The sequence below is a fragment of the Convolutriloba macropyga genome, chromosome 8, assembly GCF_964194025.1.
Source record: "Convolutriloba macropyga chromosome 8, txConMacr16.3, whole genome shotgun sequence".
Classification (NCBI taxonomy): Eukaryota; Metazoa; Xenacoelomorpha; order Acoela; family Convolutidae; genus Convolutriloba; species Convolutriloba macropyga.
This window is the reverse complement of record NC_134475.1, coordinates 52,240,341-52,259,532: the sequence shown is the minus strand read 5'-3', so window position 1 is coordinate 52,259,532 and position 19,192 is coordinate 52,240,341. Positions and strand designations below refer to the sequence as shown.

The 19,192-nt window shown below is 33.4% G+C and overlaps 1 protein-coding gene across 2 annotated transcripts; it reads right to left on the bottom strand.

The window, feature by feature from the left end:
• Positions 1-1,252: 1,252 nt before the first annotated feature.
• Positions 1,253-18,825, bottom strand: LOC142344177 (uncharacterized). Of its 2 annotated transcripts, none has more exons than XM_075395711.1 (6): positions 18,655-18,825; positions 17,487-17,945; positions 10,334-10,474; positions 9,545-9,727; positions 1,816-2,039; positions 1,253-1,342 (listed from the first exon to the last, which is right to left on the bottom strand). In XM_075395711.1, exons 2-6 carry the CDS (start codon positions 17,902-17,904, stop codon positions 1,337-1,339), a joined length of 972 nt encoding a protein of 323 aa, XP_075251826.1. In that variant the 5' UTR covers positions 17,905-17,945; positions 18,655-18,825; the 3' UTR covers positions 1,253-1,336. The 2 variants fall into 2 exon arrangements, with proteins under 2 accessions (XP_075251826.1, XP_075251825.1); XM_075395710.1 differs by having other exon boundaries at positions 17,487-17,913.
• Positions 18,826-19,192: the final 367 nt, after the last annotated feature.

Below are 19,192 nucleotides of genomic sequence, written 5' to 3'. Positions count from 1 at the left end.
GGTTGAAAAAACAAAACATCTTTGGTTAATATGCATATCTTCTATCCATAAGCTTATTATCTATCTATAAGGTGATCCTCGATTGACATCATGTCCGACATTCATTATTAGTTTTTTTATATTACGAGGTTGCTTGTTATTCAGCGCTATTCTTGCATTTTGTATACAATTATTCCAATGTTGAAACTTTGTAAGATTAGTGGTGAATTTAGCCGTGAATTTTTGTAAGAATTGCCATTTTTAGTGGTAATTTTTTTTCAACGCATAAATGTTTAAAAAAATGTTCACTGCATGAAATTTTTTTTCATTCATTCATCGCATTGAGCGCAAATCTTACACTTTTTGGTCAAATTCACCGCAAATTTTTCATCTTTTAGCGATTTTTAGCGGTGAGCATTGTTGTTGTATATGAGTTTGAATTAAAACTTGTAGACAATAGAACTGTTAAGAGGTTTTATGATGCCGTCCGCCACAGCGATGGCAAACTGGAATTGAATTGCTTTAAAACAATTGTTCATAAGTGAGATGTTTTTATAGGAAAAAAACTTCAGACGATGTTCATAAAGCAAAAACGACAAAGGCGTGATCAAAATGACCCCATATTTTAATATGTTTACCTGGACTTTATTTTTGATCGGAAATCATCAATGTTTTGATCAAAAATTTCTCGTAGCCTCAAACTTCATCAAAAATGAATTTCCAAAATAGATAGATTGATAAATGAAATATTTTGAAAAGTTAATAAATGAAGTATTTTAACGCAAAAATGTCAATAAAGGAATTGAAAATAGGTCAGAAAGTTCCAGAGCCGATTAACTTGATTTTCATTGTATTCAATTATAATTTGAAAAGTATGAATGAAAGCAATTAAGGGAATGACGTTAATTAATATTCAACCAAAAATCTATTTAAAAGCATAATACCCTGTTTTCATCAATCTGTTACGTCATCATTCGCAAGAAAAACAAGTTAAAAGTTTTCTGGTTACCAAAGGTGATAAAAACGCTATATCACATATCCTCAACGCACGGGCATCTTTCGCAAAGGAGGTTAACTAATTAATTAATTATTGTTGTTATTAATAGTTCACCCAATAATTCCGGACAATACAAAACCTGGAAAGTGTTGGTCAACCCCGGATTGCTAGCAAGATCTCCAACACCAGCCCAGGTTGCCACGAAACCATAGACTGTTGAGAAAATCGGGTCCCCAATCAATTCACTGATCTGGTCACTGTCAGTCGAGGTCAAGTTGCGGAACATTACACCAAAGTTGGGACTAAATGAGGATTGACGTCTGTGTCTTGAGGCAGATGCGGCTGGGAATGTGTAGCCCATCAAACCTAAGTCAGTTGTTTTTAAAGCGAAAAAATAATTCAGCCAATGTTCATAAATCAATAATGACAAAGGCGTGATCAAAGTGACCACATATTTGACTAAATTTACCCGGACTTTATATATTATCAGAAATCATCAATTTTTATCCAAAAATTTCTAGTAGTCTTCATCAAACTTCATCAAAAAAGAATTTCCAAACTTGTTTTTGCAGTTCTCGAAAGTGATATAAGCTGCACTCTTCAAAAAGACTACTAAGGAGCTAGTTTGTAAAGGAATTTCTGACCATTAATATAAGTTTACCATAGTAAGACCGAAATTTTGATACTTTTGTGAGAAACTATCAAAACGTCAAATTCTCATAGCTCCTCAAAATTGATCAGATAAATCTCAACATGCTTAAATAAATCTCAACATCTCAAAACGACTTCGGCTGTTTAAAGACAAATTCAAAAGTTTGTTAAATCAGTTTGTGATATACCTCCCGCGATGATGAGACATTCGGGATTTTCGAAGTCTGAAGGTTCATTTGGAAGCTCACTATCAGGACCACAATTGAACCCAATACTCCGTTGTTGGAGAATGTCACGTTCACAATTTCTGTCCCTAGCAGAACCGGCTTCTGAGAGACTGGAAGAGCTTCAGATGTGGCATCGTTTTGGGCGTCGATAATCGTGTCACCAGCTCCAGAGCCATACGACAAACCTTAAAAGTTCTAAAAGTTAACCAAGCTTGACTTCATAAATCAAAACATCAAAAAATTAGGACTCCCTCTTTTCTGACTTTAAAATTTATTGTCATGGATTTCTACTATCAAGAATCTAAAGGGTCGTAATTTTGGCGTTGTTTTTCCTTTCCACTTTAAAAATTGCACCCTTATAATGACTAATAGTAGTTTTAATGACTCTTCCTGCCTATTATGGAGCTAAGAAACCGTTATAGTTCGAAAAACATAGTTAGTTTGTCAACACACGCTCATGAAAACAATTAAATTGTTCACGAGTGCGAGTGGAGGGGACTTAGATAATTATCAATTAAAAATTTTGAAAAAGATGGACAGACATCATTTCGAAACAAAATACTGATAGTTGACGAAACCAAAAGTTTCAACATGATAAACGTGCGTTTTGTTCCAATATAAATTGTATAAGTTCAATGAAAATGTTTTATTCTGAAAGCTACATGAAGCAAAAATATACAGATCTGCTAATATATTTCATGAAAAGGAAACATGCAAATATAGTTTTCTTAAAATTTTATGAGTTGTTAGCTAAACAGGCAGTTCTTTCATTTTTGTTCGGACCCAAAAAATGGGGAGTGAATCCATATGCTCGTCTGCTTTTGTTTAGCCAATTTTGGCTGATCGATATATTTGACGTAGAAAGAGTTGGAAAAGGACATCTGGAGGCCTGTTGAGTGTAAAAAATTTTAAATTAATTCGAGGATTTCTTAATTTGCGTCTTATTTTTGGAGTTATTGATGTAACAATTTTTGAGAACATTCAGCTGATTTTCTCTGTTTTGATTATATTTTCAAAATTATTGGTTTAACATTTCTTTTTTTGTCAGATGGTACAATTAACGATCATTGTTTTTGGTCAAATGGTACAATTAATAAACGATCATTGTTTTTCTGACGCCTTTATAGGAAGAAGAAGCCAGTCAAAAAAATTCATCAAATTTTTTGCTAACAGGACTTATTTTCCTATTGCTCAGAGTTTCTATGAAAAACAGGAACCAGAGTAATATTTTCTGCCCATTTTGTCCACATTTTTCAAAAAATAGGACTCCTTGGGTCTTATTTGTAAACTGCACAGATAACCTTTTGTACTTCTGTCCCGAAGAGTTTCTGATTTTCTCTGTTTTGATTATATATTCAGTAATTTTTGTTTAAATTTTCTTTTGTTGTCAAATGGTCCAATAAAAAAATCATTGTATTTCTGACAAGGAAAAAGTAGACAGTCAAAAAATGCATCAAACCTTTTGCTAACAGGACTTGTTTTCCGATTGTTCAGAGCTTCTATAAAAAACAGGACCCAGAGTAATATTTTCTGCTCATTTTGTCCACATTTTTCCAAAGCAAGGACTCCTTGGGTCTTATTTGTAAACTGCACAGATGACCTTTTGTACTTCTGTCCCGAAGAGTTTCTGATTTGCTCTGTTTTGTTTCTATTTCCAGTAATTTCTGTTTAATTTTTCTTTTGTTGTTAAATGGTCCAATAAAAATATCATTGTAATTCTGACACCTTTATAGGAAGAAGAAGACAGTAAAAATATCATCAAATTTTTTGCTAACAGGACTTATTTTCCAATTGCTCAGAGTTTCTATGAAAAAATAGGAACCAGAGTAATAATTTCTGCCCATTTTGTCCACATTTTTCAAAAGCAAGGACTCCTTGGGTCTTATTTGTAAACTGCACAGATGACCTTTTGTACTTCTGTCCCGAAGAGTTTCTGATTTTCTCTGTTTTGATTATATTTTCAGTAATTTTTGGTTTAAATTTTCTTTTGTTGTCAAATGGTCCAATAAAAAAATCATTGTATTTCTGACGCCTTTATAGGAAGAAGAAGACAGTTAAAAAATGCATCAAATTTTTTGCTAACAGGACTTATTTTCCGATTCTTCAGAGCTTCTATGAAAAACAGGAACCCGAGTAATATTTTCTGCCCATTTTGTCCACATTTTTCAAAAGCGAGGACTCCTTGGGTCTTATTTGTAAATTGCATAGATGACCTTTTTTTACTTGTGTCCCGAAGAGTTTCTGATTTTCTCTGTTTTGATTATATTTTCAGTATTATTGGTTTAACATTTCTTTTGTTGTCAAATGGTACAATTAAAAACGATCATTGTATTTCTGACGCCTTAATAAGAAGAAGAAGACCTTTTATACTTCTTCTGTCCCGAAGAGTTTCTGACGTTTTTTGTTTGCCGTACGGAACCAGGGCGGATGCTATCAATCAAAAACAACTCATTTGTTTTACATGTTATGGAATAAACGTTGAAAACGGCTAAGTTTTACTTGATATATGACAAAAGTAACTCCGATACTACTGAAAACGTTTTCTTTCCAAATAATGTGAAACCGAATGGAGAAAAATGTAAATTGCAGAGATTTTTCCCTGAAATGAAACATTGTCCACCAAACTTAATGACTTTTTGGTTATTATTTTATTCTGTTTGATTTTATCAGCTCATGCCGTGAACTAATCCATAACAATACGTAACTTGGCAATACGTAAATTTTATAATTGCTTTTGCCGACGTTAGTGATATATTTTTTGAAGACCTTATTGGCAGGTTTTGAATTGTGTTTTCTCATAAAAACAACAATTTGACGCTCTAACGTTCCCCTCATTGAAGGCAGCAACAGTACGGTCTCATTTAAAATTTTGAGTTGCGGGCCAAAAATGGATGTTTTAAGCAAGTTTTGTATTATTGTAGAATAATTTTTGACTAAATTAAAGTGAAATCAGTTTCAATTAATTTTCAGTGAAATCGTTTCACTTGATTCTTTGCATTATACATTTGTTAGCAAGTGTCTTAGTAAAACAAAACTGACCCAACAACCATCAGAAAACTTTGTAATCATAGCAAATTTCTATCAAATTTTCAATTTACCGGCTATTTTTTAGGAACGATTGCTTAAAATTGTCGGATTTGCAATTATTTGATTAGGCGTTGAAATTTTTTTGTTGTTTGAAAATATTTGTTGCAAAAACTGACTATCATTAAAGAAAATTCACCAAAATTTCTTTCATTATGTCAAAACTTTAGGACTTGTGTTGTCATTGAAGACCCCTATTGCTTTTAAATCCATTTTTTTAAAAAGTTGGGTAGTTATAAGTTCAGTTAAGAAGAGGAACTGGGAAAATTAATGGGCACAAATAAAATTTTCAAAGTAATAAATAAATAAGTTGTATCTTCTCGGGAGTTGAGAGCGGTTTTCCGTTTTTTGCACCCCCTCTTCCCCAAGTTCAACAATTTATAGTTGGCTTTTTTGGAAATAGTGATTAAGAATAACCGCATCATATTCGACGCTGATTTTTGAAAATTGAAGGCAAGTGTGTTAATTTAAGAGCGTTGAGTCTGAAACGCTTGGTTAGAACGAGATCAAGAAAACAAATCATTAAAAGATCTTTTTTCGTGTTGGGAGACAAGTAAACGAAGCCGCCGATCTCCTAAATATTAGCGTAATTTTCTTCAAGTCAAAATTTTCTGACAAACCACAATGCAGAGCTTGCTACTAGACGTAACTGGGTCTAAATATCACATTTGCATATCTCCCACTTGATATTCTAAATGATAAGAGATAACATCTGTATAGCCTAATCCTACACTTATTACAGTTGGTTTTAACGTTTTATTAACTTGTGTATAGCATCTGCTTTTTGTTTTATTTGATTTATTTTTCATCTTGTTAAAGTTATTTCAAGATTTTTACTACCACTTCTATAATTTCCTTGGCTCATTTTATATTTCTACTACGGAAGCAATCAGCTAACGCTATCAGTCGCAGTTGTGCTTGGTTGGAGTAACGTGATTTTCAGTTTTAAACATCGATCTTTTTTAAATACTTAAATCATTTTCAATTTGACCTGTCCCTTTTCGACTGCAAAATTTAATTGAATGTAAGTTGAAGATGAAATCTTGCTACAAGGAAAATCTTCCCGGGTTGAGGTTTGGTTGAAAAAATAATGTAAGACTAGCAATGAAAAAAATGTTTAACCACAAAGCGTGTGCAATTTTCAGCGTTGAAAATGGTGAAAGCGGTAAATTTTGTAAGATTACGAATTTCTTTAAAGAAAAGAAACTCAACACGGGTTCGAACCTCTCATCTCGTACATATCAACAACTAATTATCCACTACTCCATCTGTCATTTACCCCAAGGAAATTTCTTGTGAATTTAAGATAAGCGTTGAATTTAGCGGTGGATATCTGTAAAATTTGTGATTACAGTGGTGAACATTTTTTTCACCGCATCTTGGAAGCGCTGAATTTTTTTTAAAGTTCAAACCCGATTTTTTGTTCTGCCCGTACATATTAAATTAAGAACATTGTTAATTTCCTCTGATACACATAAGAATAAAATGCAAATTGTAGGAGAGGCAATGTAAGGTTATATAACATGTGAATTTAAAAAATCATTAACTTACTTAACTAAAAATTTGATCTTTCATTGATAAAAAATGGCCTATAATGAGAGCATAGAACGTTCTCACAATTTTATATGTACATCATGAAGTTTAAAAATAAAATTTTATATCTAATGCTCTCAACATCTTTCATAACAGTTACTTTTGGGTCCTTCAAAAATTCTTTCCAAAAATATTCTCTAACTTCTGTTTTAAGGAAACTTTTGATGTTGTTTTCCGTCTATTATTAGAAGGCAGACTATCATAAATTGGAATGGCTTGTGCAATAAAGGAATCGGTAACAAATTTATTGTTCTTTTTTATGTCGAACGGTATTTTTTTGAATTGTCATGTTATTTTATTCTCATGATAGAGAGAGGTTCAACTTTATATGCTGGCAGATCGTTGCTAAGTAAGCAAAGAATTCATTTTGCGCAAAGATTTTTCAAGAGAAAAGACACTGGTAATATTTTGTTGCAAAGTTTGAGATCTGTGGACCGATAGTATTTTCTCCTATTAAAAATTGTTTTATTCACAAATTCAACTGTTTTCAAAAGTTGTGGGTAATGAGTTTTGCAACCCTATCCAAATTAAAGCGGAATAAGGTAAATGACTTCGTACTATTGCATTAAGTAATAAGATTTTCGTTTTCTTTGGTAATCTTTCACTAAAAGTTATCAAAACTTTTTTCCACAAGCCACTCTCTGAAGACCCATTTCACTTCTCAATCAAATTTTAGTTTTCTATCAATAATTACGCCAAGATACTTCACAAAATTTTATTCTGCAATTTTTTCATTGTCGACATTCAAAACAAAGTTTGTTAACCTCTGCCTGGTGCTGGACGCACTATGTTCTGTTTTTTCTTTGTTCACCACTAACTGGGACTTTGCCAAAAAAAATTGACAATTTTTGATATATTATGTTCAAGTTTTGTTTTTGAAAATATTTCATCAGTGTCGGATTTAAAAAAAGTGCCATCTGCATACTGAATGTCAGTGTAACTTTTTTCTACAGTCTTTGCTAAACCATTTACTTAAATGTTAAATAATAGTGGTCCTAAAAAGTACCCTGAGGAACTCCTCTTTTCAAATTTATTCAATCTGATTCAATTCCCCTAAGGACAACTCTTTTCGTTCTTTCACTCAAATAATTCTCTAATAGACTGGTATCATGTTCATTAAAAGCTATATTTTCACGTCTTCGTATTGGTGTTTTGTGGTTTATAGAATCGAAAACCTTTGAAAGATCTAAAAACGCAACTGTGACATTTTTTCTTGTTGAGTTCCAATCTTATTTGTTCTGTTGATTTCAGGATGGCATCAATTGTTGAATTTTTTTTTCTATAACCAAATTGACTTTAGGACAATAATTGCTCTCCTTCTGGGAAACTAGTGATTTGTGAACTGAACGCCTTTCCAAAAATTTTTGACAAAGCAGAAGTGACAGAAATTTGTATATAAATGAGTGGGTCTTCGGGATTTCCTTTTTTGAAAAGTGGAGTGCCACGAGATTTTTTAAGATCTACTGGACAAGATTTTTCTTTCTGTAAAGAACTGATTAATGAGGTTACATAGTGGTTCGGCTAATGCTGCTCTAGCATCTTTTATTGCCCAGGCTGGTATTTTTGAAAGACCTATTGCTTTATTTGTATGCAACAAATTTATGAGCACATTTGTTTCCTTAGTTTTTATAAATTGGAGCTTGAAAACTTTCTCGGGTCAATTTTAGAAGGAATGTTGTTTGTCTGTTGCAAACCACTGAACTCTCCTAGATTAGAAAATCTGTATTTAGAAGATTTGCAATTTCCATAGGTTTTGTTATCTTAACTGTTTAATAAAGATTAAATTTTTGTTTGTGTCTTTATTTTATTACGAAGATCTTGAATGAAGTTCAATCTGGCTTTTTCTTTGCTTAACTCCATAGAACATGAGAGAAGTTAATTTCATCATCGTTAATTCTTGAAAGTTTTCCCATATAACAGAATTTAATTAGAGCATGTGGTGCTAATGCTCTTCCAATAATTCTTTGAAAATTCATTAACATCATATCTCCCGTCACTGCACCGTAAAAGTGTCTCCAGGCTGAATTTTGAAAAAAAAAAAATTGGAACGCTATGGCTGAATAGTTTCTTTTTGTCCAAAATTTTTTTGTTGTTTCTGATTTTAGCATCACAGATTCAAGAACTGTGATTGTTGCAAAATGATCAATTTTCAATATTGTATCCGCTACTATGCCTGTTTCATAATCGTCTGTTATGATGTAATCAATAAGAGTTGAAGAAGAGTTACTCATTCTTGTAGTTGTATCAATATTCGATGGTTTATGATCATATGCAGAATTAACAGATTGCAGCAGACTTCTGTCGTGCTTTGCAAAATATTGTAAGTTGTAGTCTCCAGCAAGTATGACAGATTTTCCTTCAAACATAGCAAGATCAATTACCAGGACCACTTTTTCCAAAAACATCAAGGTTTTTTCGGGACAGTATGATAAATTTAGTACGCATTTCTTTGTTTCTTTGCTCCACTCAACCCATAAACTTTCAAAATTTGTATCAAGAGAGTAGTTGTGATCATCGTGGAGTTGTGATCATCATCGGTTTTAAAAACTTTGGTATGTACATATGTACATTATGATACCACCACCTTTTGTCTTTGTTGTGAGGATGCGATCTTTTCGATCTTTGTTGTGAGGATGCGATCTTTTCTGTCAAAATTTTTCTTATATACATGCCAAAACTCTTCCGGACGATTTTGTGACAACCATGTTTCACTAAACTCATATATGCAGTTGTAACAATTGCATTAAATGAGTTCTTTCAACAGCAGATGTTGTCCTGTTAAACTTCTGGTGTTTTGGTGTAGAATTTTAATTCTAGAATCAAATAACTCTAACTCTTTCATCATAAGTGCGCATGGCAAAATTGATCCCGTTAACTCTACTCACATATGCACTTTGATAATACTGCAATGATTGTAAACGAACAAGATTACAAGAAGTTTTTCTCTTATATTTATGAACAGAATAATTTGCCGAGATACGGTGGAAAAAGTTGAAGTTATGACATCACTAACCAGCATCGTCATTACCGAACTTAAACGTCTGACAAAAGCTGTCTGGATCAAGAGAAATCACTATGTCAGCAGAACCTTCCTGGTCCAGCTCGAAAAGCCAGGAACCATTACCGTCAAAGTTGCCATCCGTTAGCAAGTCAACAACGGCTGCAGTCCCGGAACCGTTAATTTCCCACTTTTGAACTGAAATAAGCAAAATGGAGTATGGGCGAGATTCAGACATTTGATATCATCAGAACTTGTGGAAAACTATGATATTTAGTTTTGAAGAAAACAAATTATTTGAAAAGGTTAAAAGGTTGAGAGAGAACAATCTAATGTATATTTTGCATACGATAATTATGATATGGATTGAGAAGAAGCTCTACGTGTGCTTGACTAGAAAGATGAGATCTTGAGGAGCAAGAAAGAAGTTAAAGGAAAGAGAAAGAGTTATGAGAGATCGGATTGGGCACTTGAGATTAGATGTAATTGTTGCAATTAAGAGATTATTATTCGGATTAGTGGTCCAATTTCAGAGGTTAGTTGCGCTTGCTTAGATCCCTTAACAAAAGAAGGTGGACAAAATTGGTATATTTTTGGTACAAAATGTCATTAATGAACGAAATACGTGATACATGAAATAATCAGGATCGAAATGCGTTATATAAAATAACGATTTAGGATCGAAATGAATGATCTATATCGAAATGCATTATTTAAAACGCATTTTAGCACAAATCGCGGTCCTGTTAAGTATTTAATAAAGGCATTAGAAATGAACTACATTTAAATCATATTTTGACTTACAGTCAGGTCCATTTATCCCAAATCTCATATACTGTCCGTTGTCCATAACTCTGGTCAAGTTGTTAATGATGAGCTCAAGCAGACATCGTCTTCTTCGAAACTGGTCATAACCACACGCTACGTATAACTCACGACTGTTCCCTATAAATGTAAAATTTAATCAGTCCTTTTCAAATTTACCATGAAGGAACTTTTTAATTTTCTGAAAACTTTTCTCATTTTACAACTAATTTCCCGAAAACTTTTATCGCCATCGAGACGTTATCAATAATAGACCTTGGCAATATTATCCCTGTTGTAATCTTTAATCAACTCTTGTTGCTATATTACAAAAGTTGCATAGCTTAAGACATTCTTCATATAGCAGCCGTGTTGCGAAGAGAATGGTGTATTAAACATTACCACACTGTTTATATTGCCCTCTTTCTCCCCGGCAAAAGCGGGTTTTGGGATAACTCGGAAAGGGTAACAAGAACCGTGTTGTAATAGATGTTCTGTTGCAGTTACAACAATTGCATAACACATGCCATTAGCAGCTACTGATTGTATAGGTTACGTGACTCTACCTATAACTTCTGGCGTAGCTGTTCGAGATATCAAGCCAGAATTCGGAAGCGAATTCTGCATAGTGAGGTAGGTATCCTATATATTAAATGCATGACAGTTTATAAGGCACCGTGTTTAACGAAAGGCGAAAATGCATGTTTAAGAGGCATCTGAAGAGCATGTTTAAGAGCTATCGAAGAGCATGTTTAAGAGCTGTTGAGCAGCATGGTTAAGAGGGCAGATTGTGAGAGGTCAATGACCAATAAAATTTCTCTCGTAAAAGGTCAATGTCCGAAAAAGCGCAGACTGCAAAAGAGTCATTGACCTAAATACAAAAAGTCATTGACCTAAATGCAAAAAGAGTCAATGACCGATAATCCAGCTGCCAAAAGGTTTACGCGCCGCAAAAAAAAAACAGGGAAGCAAGAAAAGTGATTCACCGAAAAATGTCAATTAGAAATAGATCCAAAAAGAGGGTATTGCTATTTTTGGCCTTTCAATGATTTCTTATTATTCCGTTGACAATATGCTGGTTGTCAGCATATGAGGTTAAACTACTCTATTTAAATGCTCTCAAACGAAGTTCGTAGCAAAAATATTAGTCCTGTTGGTCTTTTTCATGCGATTTTTTCTTGACCGATTATTTTTGACGCCTTTGACTTTTTGTCCTAAAAAACGGGATAAACAGGTAGCGCCCACCGGGCGTTAAGTTTCTTTAGAGTCTTTAACTTCTCCTGAACACAAATTGTTGCGATGCTTTAATCGGAACTTTGTATGCAAAATGTATGTGTGAGCGATATGATATTTTTGAACAATCTTTATTTTTTTTCGGTTTTGCTTGATCTCTGTCTCTTGAAAGTTTTTAAACCAAAGTTTAATTAACTGCATCATTTGTTGCCAGTTTTTTTCTAGATCAAATGAAGTGCTAGCCTGCGAAAAGAATTGATTCTATTTTTCTTTTGTACTCTCGAAGGAAGATCTTCTCTCTTTTTCTCTTTCTTTTTGTGCTCCTTCTTTCTCTCCTTCTTTTCTCTCTTTTTTTCATTTCTCTTCTTTTATTTATCTTTGTTTTTTTCTGTGTTTTTCTCTTTTTTCTATCTATCATTTTTCTTTCTTTTCTATCTTTTGTTCTGTCTTTCTGCTTTTCTGTTGCTTTTCTTTCTATTCTGACGTACTGTTCTGTATTTTGTCTTTCTTTTTTGTCTGTTCTTTTCTGCCTTTCTTTTATCTTTCATTTTGCTATTTTGTTTATTGCTTTTTTTCTGTCCTTTCTGTATTTTTTCTTTTGCTTTTCTTTCTCTTCACTTCTTTCATTTGAATTTTTTTCTGTCTTCGTTCTATTTAGTTTCTTCTCTCCTTTCTGTTTTTTCTCGCCCTTTTCTCTTTCTGATTTGTTTTTCCTTCCTGTTTTTCTTTTCTCTGTCTTTTTTCCGGTCTTTTTTTGCCTTTCTTTTATCTCATTTTTTAAAATTTTGTTCCCTTCTTTCGTTTGTTTTTAGTTTGCCCCTCTCTCTCCTTTTCTCTCTTTCCTTTCTGTATTTCTTTCCTGTCTATCTTCTCTTTCGTTTGTCTTTTTCTTTTCTGTTCTTTTCTTCTGCCTTTCTTTTTGCTCATTCCTTTTTTGTCTTTTGTTACTGTCTTCATTTTCTTGTTCTTTTCTCTTTTTAATAGCCGCACAGCGATAGCTGGGGCTATTTTTAGTCTTCTCACGGTTTTTTATTTCCTTGTCAGGATTTTTGTTACGACCATATGACGTCACAACCACTTCAAATCTGCTTTTTGTTCATTCGTCCATATAATTTCAATTGAAATGCGTGCGTGGCGTCATTTTCGCTTTTAATGGAGCGAGTTTTTTTGTTCTTTTGTTCATTCGCTGTGATTAAATTTTTGGTCACACTTGACTTACCCACTCTCAAAAATGACTTCCTCTTTTTGAATAATCTTTTTTATACCTTAAGTCAAAGAGATAAGGTCAAATGGGTGTGTGTCACTCTAAATGAAGGTTATTTGAGATCAGCTTATAGAGGCAGCAAAAACTTATCAAGATTTTTAATCAAAATATAACATATCAGCCTTGAATGAAAAGACGATTTTTTGTTGGTCTGTTCTTTTAACTGTTTTAGACTGCAGATCTACGAAGCTATTGCAGCTAATTTCTGGCAACCTGCCAGCTATGTTTGTTTTTTTTCTGTCTTGTTTTTCTCTCTGTTCTGTATTTATTTTCTCACTTGCTTTTCCTTTTTTCTCTTGCTCTTCTTTTTCATATCCTTTCCGGTTTTTCGTCTCTTTCTTCCTGTTTTTCTCTCTTTTCTGCTTTTATTTTCTTTTTTACTTCTTTCAAATTTGCTGTTCGTCTGTTCTGTCTCTTTTTTGTTTATTTTGTATTTTACATGTCTTTTCTTTTCCTTTTCTCTTGTTATTTTTCTGTCGTCCTTTTTCTCAATTTTTTTACGTTCTTTTTTCGTTCCCCTCTCATTTCTCTTTAGTTTGTCGTTCTTTGCTGTTTCTGTTCTGTTTTGCTTTTCTCTCTTGTTTTGCTCTTTCTTTTCTACTTTTATTTTCTGGTTTCTCCTTTCTGTTCTTTTTTTCTTCCTCTTTTTTCTCATACTTTCTTTCTCTTTTGATGTTCTCTTCTTTTTTTGCTCTTTAGTCTCTTTTCTTTCTGTTCTTTTCCGCCTTTTTACTCTTTATGTTTTCTCTTACTTTTTCTTCTTTTTATTTTCTGCCTTTCGTTAGCTCTGCTTTTCTGGTTTATTTTTCTGTCTTTTTTCTGCCAATCATTTTTCTCATGCTTTTTCTCTTTTGTTTCTCCTTAGCTTCTCTTGTTTTTCTTGCTTGCTTTTCCGTCCTTTTTGTCTTTCTTGTCTCTTTCTTCTCTGTCTTTTGTTTCTGTCTTTCTGTTCTCTAATTTCTTTGTTTGTCTTTTCTGCCTCTTTTTGTTTCTTTTGTGTTTTTCTGTTCTGTCTCTCTCCTACTCTTCTGTTCTTTTTAGTCTGCCTTGCTTTTCTTTGTTCTCTGTTTTTTTTCTCTTACCTTTTTGTATTTCGGTTTTGTCTTTCCTCTATTCCTTTTCTCTTTTCTCTTTTCTTGGTTTTTTCCTGCCTTTCTTTGTTCGCATTCGTTTTATCTCCTTCCTGCCTCTGTCGTTTCTCTATATTTTCTCGTTCTTTCCCTTTTCTTTTGAGTTTTTCTCTCGCTTTTCTGAGTCTTTTCTGTCTGTCGTTTCTCTCTTGCTTTTGTCTTTTTCTCTCTTTTTTTTCTTGCTTTTCTTTTTCTTTTCTCCCTTGCCTTTCACTTTCCTTTTTCCCAATTCTGTCTCTTTCTTATACCTCTTTCTCTTGTTTTTTTTCTTTCATTATTTTTTCTTTCTCTTCCGTCTTTCCATTCTAGATTTTTTTAACTATATCTTTAATCTCTTGTTTTCCCCTTTTTCTCTCCTGCTTTTGGCTCTTACTTCTCTCTTGCTTTTCTTTTTCTTTTTTGCTTTTCTTTTTCTTTTTCGCTTTTCTCTCTTTTGTCTCTTTCTTTTCGGTCTTCCGTTTCCCTTTCTTTTCTCTCTTTCGCTTCTCTTTCTTTTCTCTCTTCCTTTTCTGTCCATCTTTTTCTCTACTCTTTCTCTGTTTCTCTCGCTTTGCTCTGTATTTTCTGTCTTTCTTTTCTCCTTTGCTTTTCTCTCTTTCCTGTTTCTCAATTCTGTGTGTTTTCTATCTTTCTCTTACCTCTTTTTCTTGTTCTTTGCTCTTTCTTTCTTTCCCCATTTGTTTCTCTTTTCTCTTTTTCTCTTCTCTCTTTCCTTTCTGCATTTTTTTTACTTCTATCTTTCATCTCTTGTTTTTCTCTTTTTTTCTCCTGCTTTTCTCTCTTACTTCTCTCTTGCTTTTCTCTTTGTTTTCTGTCTTTCATTTCTCTCTTTCTTTTCTCTCCTTTTTCTGTCCATTATCTTTTTTCTTAACTGTTTCTCTCTTTTTTTCTCTGGCTTTTCTTTTTTTCTGTTTGTTTTTTTTTGCTCTTTCATTTGTCGTTTATGTCTTTTCTCTTTTTCGTCTTTTCTCTCTATTTTGTCTTTTTTCTGTCTTTGTTCTCTCCTTTTTGCTCTTGCTTTTCTCTTTCTTTTCAGTTTTTTTTTCTGTCTCTCTTTTTTCTGTCTCTTTTCTCTTTTTCGTTTATTTCTTTTCACATTCTTTTCTGCGTTTCCTCTTTTTTTGTCTGTTTTCTCCTTCCATATCTCTTTTTACGCTCCTCAAACATGCAGCCTAACGTATTAAGTGCGTTACGCTACGCCACCATGTAAAAGTTCGCTATCTGTACTAGTCTTTGCGCTCCTTAAATATGCAAATTATCAACGCCCAAAAAAATTGAACATAAAATTGCTGGTACTTGGTGGTAATATACTAAATCAAACACATCGGTAACGTAACGTAATACCTATGGCTGTTGAACGAGTGGCATATGTTCCAGCCCGACGTGGTACGAGAAAAAAAATGAATTTTAAAACTTCTATTCTTCTAAATTATCTTGTTATGCTTTTGCGGGCCTGCTAGTTTTTGCTTGAAACACGCAACTTGCACGTTTTAAACTGACGAACGTCAATGAAAGCAAACTTCTAGCTTTTTGACTGACGTCTTGCGGCATTTTATGAAGAGCACGTGCGTGTTTTAAAGATAATTTTTCTGCCACCAATTCTGTTCTCTCTATTTTTCAGAGAACAATAGCGAGAAAAGGGCGGAAAACATTGTAGTCTCATCCTAAAGCAGTTTTGTCAATGTTTCAGATTTTGGCTGTGATCTCATCAGACGCTAACGAGTTATTTCAGCGAAAAGTTATGCATCTATTTTTATGGCAATGAGAGTTGATCAAAATTTTGAAAGCAACATGAATTGTACGCAAGTTTTCAATATCAGACTAAACAGTAACGAAGAAACGAATTAATGCCAATTAATCATTACAATGAGAAAAAGGTACGTAGCATTTAATTTAATGATGTACTTCATTTTTACCAATGTAAATACAGCCCTTAACCGGACAATAGCTAGAAAAAAAACCAAAAACTGTGAAATGAGGATCAAGGATGGAAGAAAAAAACTGAAATTTGAGAAATCGGGACAATAAATTGAAATTTTTTCTCTAATCACATAATTACGCGGCCAATGTCCTAAAAAGCGAAATTCAATCAATTTTGCGTTTTGTGGATTCGATTGACAAAACTACGTCAACAGTTTTAACGAGTCATATGCCATTTTTAACCATGTAATAGAGTTCCGCAAAAGCTGGAAATAAGTTAACTATATTACCAAAAGACAGCAACCCATTTTCACAACTTTTAGCATAAAATTAACATAAAATTTTTTTGCCCGAATTTAATTTGAAATTAATTGAGACACAATTCAAAGACTTTCTTGTTCCCGTAAACAATGATTTCTATAATTGCAAAACTGTTAATTGTCCTCTTAATCTGTTATTTCTATCCAGAGGGAAATTTGTGAAATTAATCACCAATTGGGCTTTTTTCTCAGATAACACTATCTTACTCTATTTGATTCTACTTGGAAATAGTTACTTGAACCATGGATATAGAGACGCATGTTTGACCAAAGTGAATATCCCAAAAGCAAGCTTTGTGAAAAGTTAGTGCGTATATATATATATATATATATATATATATATATATATATATATATATATTATATATATATATATATATATATATATATAAATTTGATTTTAATTAGCCTAATGTTGATAGTTTCCACACATGCGTACGCTTACAAGACTAACCTAGTAACCTAATTTTATGGGTTGTGAAAAAAACCGGCAAAAACGAGTATATTCGATTTTTAATTTCTCTCAAACAAATTTTATGGCATTTATATCAGTCCTGTGATCTTTCTTATGCAATTTTTCGCTTGATCAATTTTTCGCCTGATCCTTTTGACTTTTCCTCCTTCAAAAACGGAATAAACAGGCAACGCTCTGAGGGGAATTACCTTCTCTCAGAGCCTTACGCATAACCAGTCTCTAAGAAAACGGTTCGCCAAAATAGTTTTGCGGCAACAATTTCATGATGTGAAGGGCGGTTCTTAATCTTGAGAGTTTGAGCTGGTCGACCAATAATTTCAATTGAGATTTACAATACCAATTTTTGGTTTTCGATTTGCTAATTTTCGATCTATTGTCCTAACACCAACATAGCCGTACCACCAAAAAAGTCCATTAATACTGCCTATTAATTCAACCTCCGGTTAGTACAATCCACTGATGGCGCGGAAATGAAATCGGACACCCTTTTGTTCGCTTAAAAACTTTAAATATGCTATAAAAACTTTAAGGAGCTTTAAAATGACGCACATCAGGCTGCTGCTTTCTGGCACTGTTTTTAATGGTTTCACGCAGTGACCAACATTGCCGTTCCAGTCCATTAATGATGCGATACGTCCAAAAACGCTAGTCTAATATACTCATATTTCTTTGTACTTTCCCCTTATAACCACCTCCCATGAAACCCATGAAATTTAAGTTCACCATTATTGCATATTTAGGGTAATGGGGTGCTGATTATATGACTTGACCACTAGGCAGGGAGCTATAAGTGGAATACCTTCTTTCTTACCTTCATCCAGCATAATCCATTCTAGACAAATCTCGTATCTGTGAGTGAAACAGGGAACAAACCACTCGAAATAGTCAGAGTCTGTAATGATTGACAAATTAGCCATTGCGCTGCTGTTAGAGCTGATCAGACCACCCGCAATCACAGTGGAGTTTTCAGTGTCTTCTAGGTCATCAGGATTTTGCAACTCAGAGGGCTCCCCGCCATCGACTGTGATGTATCCGTCGTGGCACAAGTAGACGGAGTTGACGGTGACGTTGCCAACTTTGAAAGATTCTTCAAGGAAGTATGGTACCGGGGCACAGCCTTCTTCGTTTGAGACTTGAACTACTAACTCGGTCTCAGTTGCTTGTGTTAGCAGAGTAGCCAAGAAAACGCAGATTCCCAAATACTGCCGAAATTTTCTGGTGTTCCACATATTGTGTAACTACAGTTAATCGTGGATGATTTTGACAACACCTTACACCAAGGATTTATTTTGATTCAAGTGCGCGGATTTTTCATAAAAATTGCTTGGTGAACATGGAATTTAAACTTGAAGTTGTTTCGTTTGTTGTATAATTTCAGCTTTTTTATTTAAAATGACGGAGCGGCAAGTTTTTCAAAAATACTCAAAAAAGCATGAGGAAAAAAGATACGATCCGTGATGTCTGTTTTCTGCATGAAATGCCGCTTACGCCGTACAAAAACGATTCTACAATTTTTGAGAAAACTTACTTCAATTCGGACCATAGTTTGGAACTGTTTGTGGTTAATGCAATTATTATTCACAAAATTATAATTAGATCAAATTTAAAATGCAGAGCCAAATCCATAATACGCATTTTTAAACGCATTATTTTGAATGTTGACGCATGCATGATATTAAAATTCAAAAAGTCCGAACATCTCCAATATAATAAACGTTTACGGGTTGCCCACTTTTTTGTAACCGTGCCCGGGTCGAAAATTGGGATGAAGAACTGTGATAGAATTGCGATGAATTCTTTGACAAAATATTCATTTCTTTTTTAAATAAACTCGTAAAATAATTTTTAAAAAGTTCTCCAGTAGTCCCAACCCCTCCCTACCCCAAGCATTCTCTTAAAGTTAAGTAGGTTTATATACATATAAACCCCAGGTAGGGGGCGCTAGCAGAAAAAATCTGAGAATTAAGCTGAAGGTGTACTGTATTATCCGTTTGATCAACTCAATGTGTCAAAATTGTTTCTGATTAAACTTGATCAGTTGAGAAACACATTAACTTTGACCAGCTGTCGAATTGAGGTTCTCTTTTAAACGCAACATGCATTGTTTTGAGTCAATGGCTAAGTACCACGACATTAAAAAATGTGCCACACCAAAGCGATATCAAATTAAATGACAAAAAAGCTGTTCAATTAATTTTTATGCCTTCTGAATTGAAACTTCATATTGATATTTAATGAATTCAATTAAACTTTAAATTAGTCATCCATCTAGAAGAACTAAAGATAATTTGATTAATTAAAGTATTATGAACTTCAGAGAAACAATTAAACTTTGCTTAGCTTTTCTTGACACTTTATAAATAATTAAAATTGTTCACAACAAATTCTTGACCGACAAATCATTTCATTCCACGTTTTTAAGTGACGGCTTATATAATCATAATTTGAAGGAAAAGACGACACATTAACCAGAAAAACAACCAGAAAAACATTTAATAAATCTAACGGCTTTTTTTG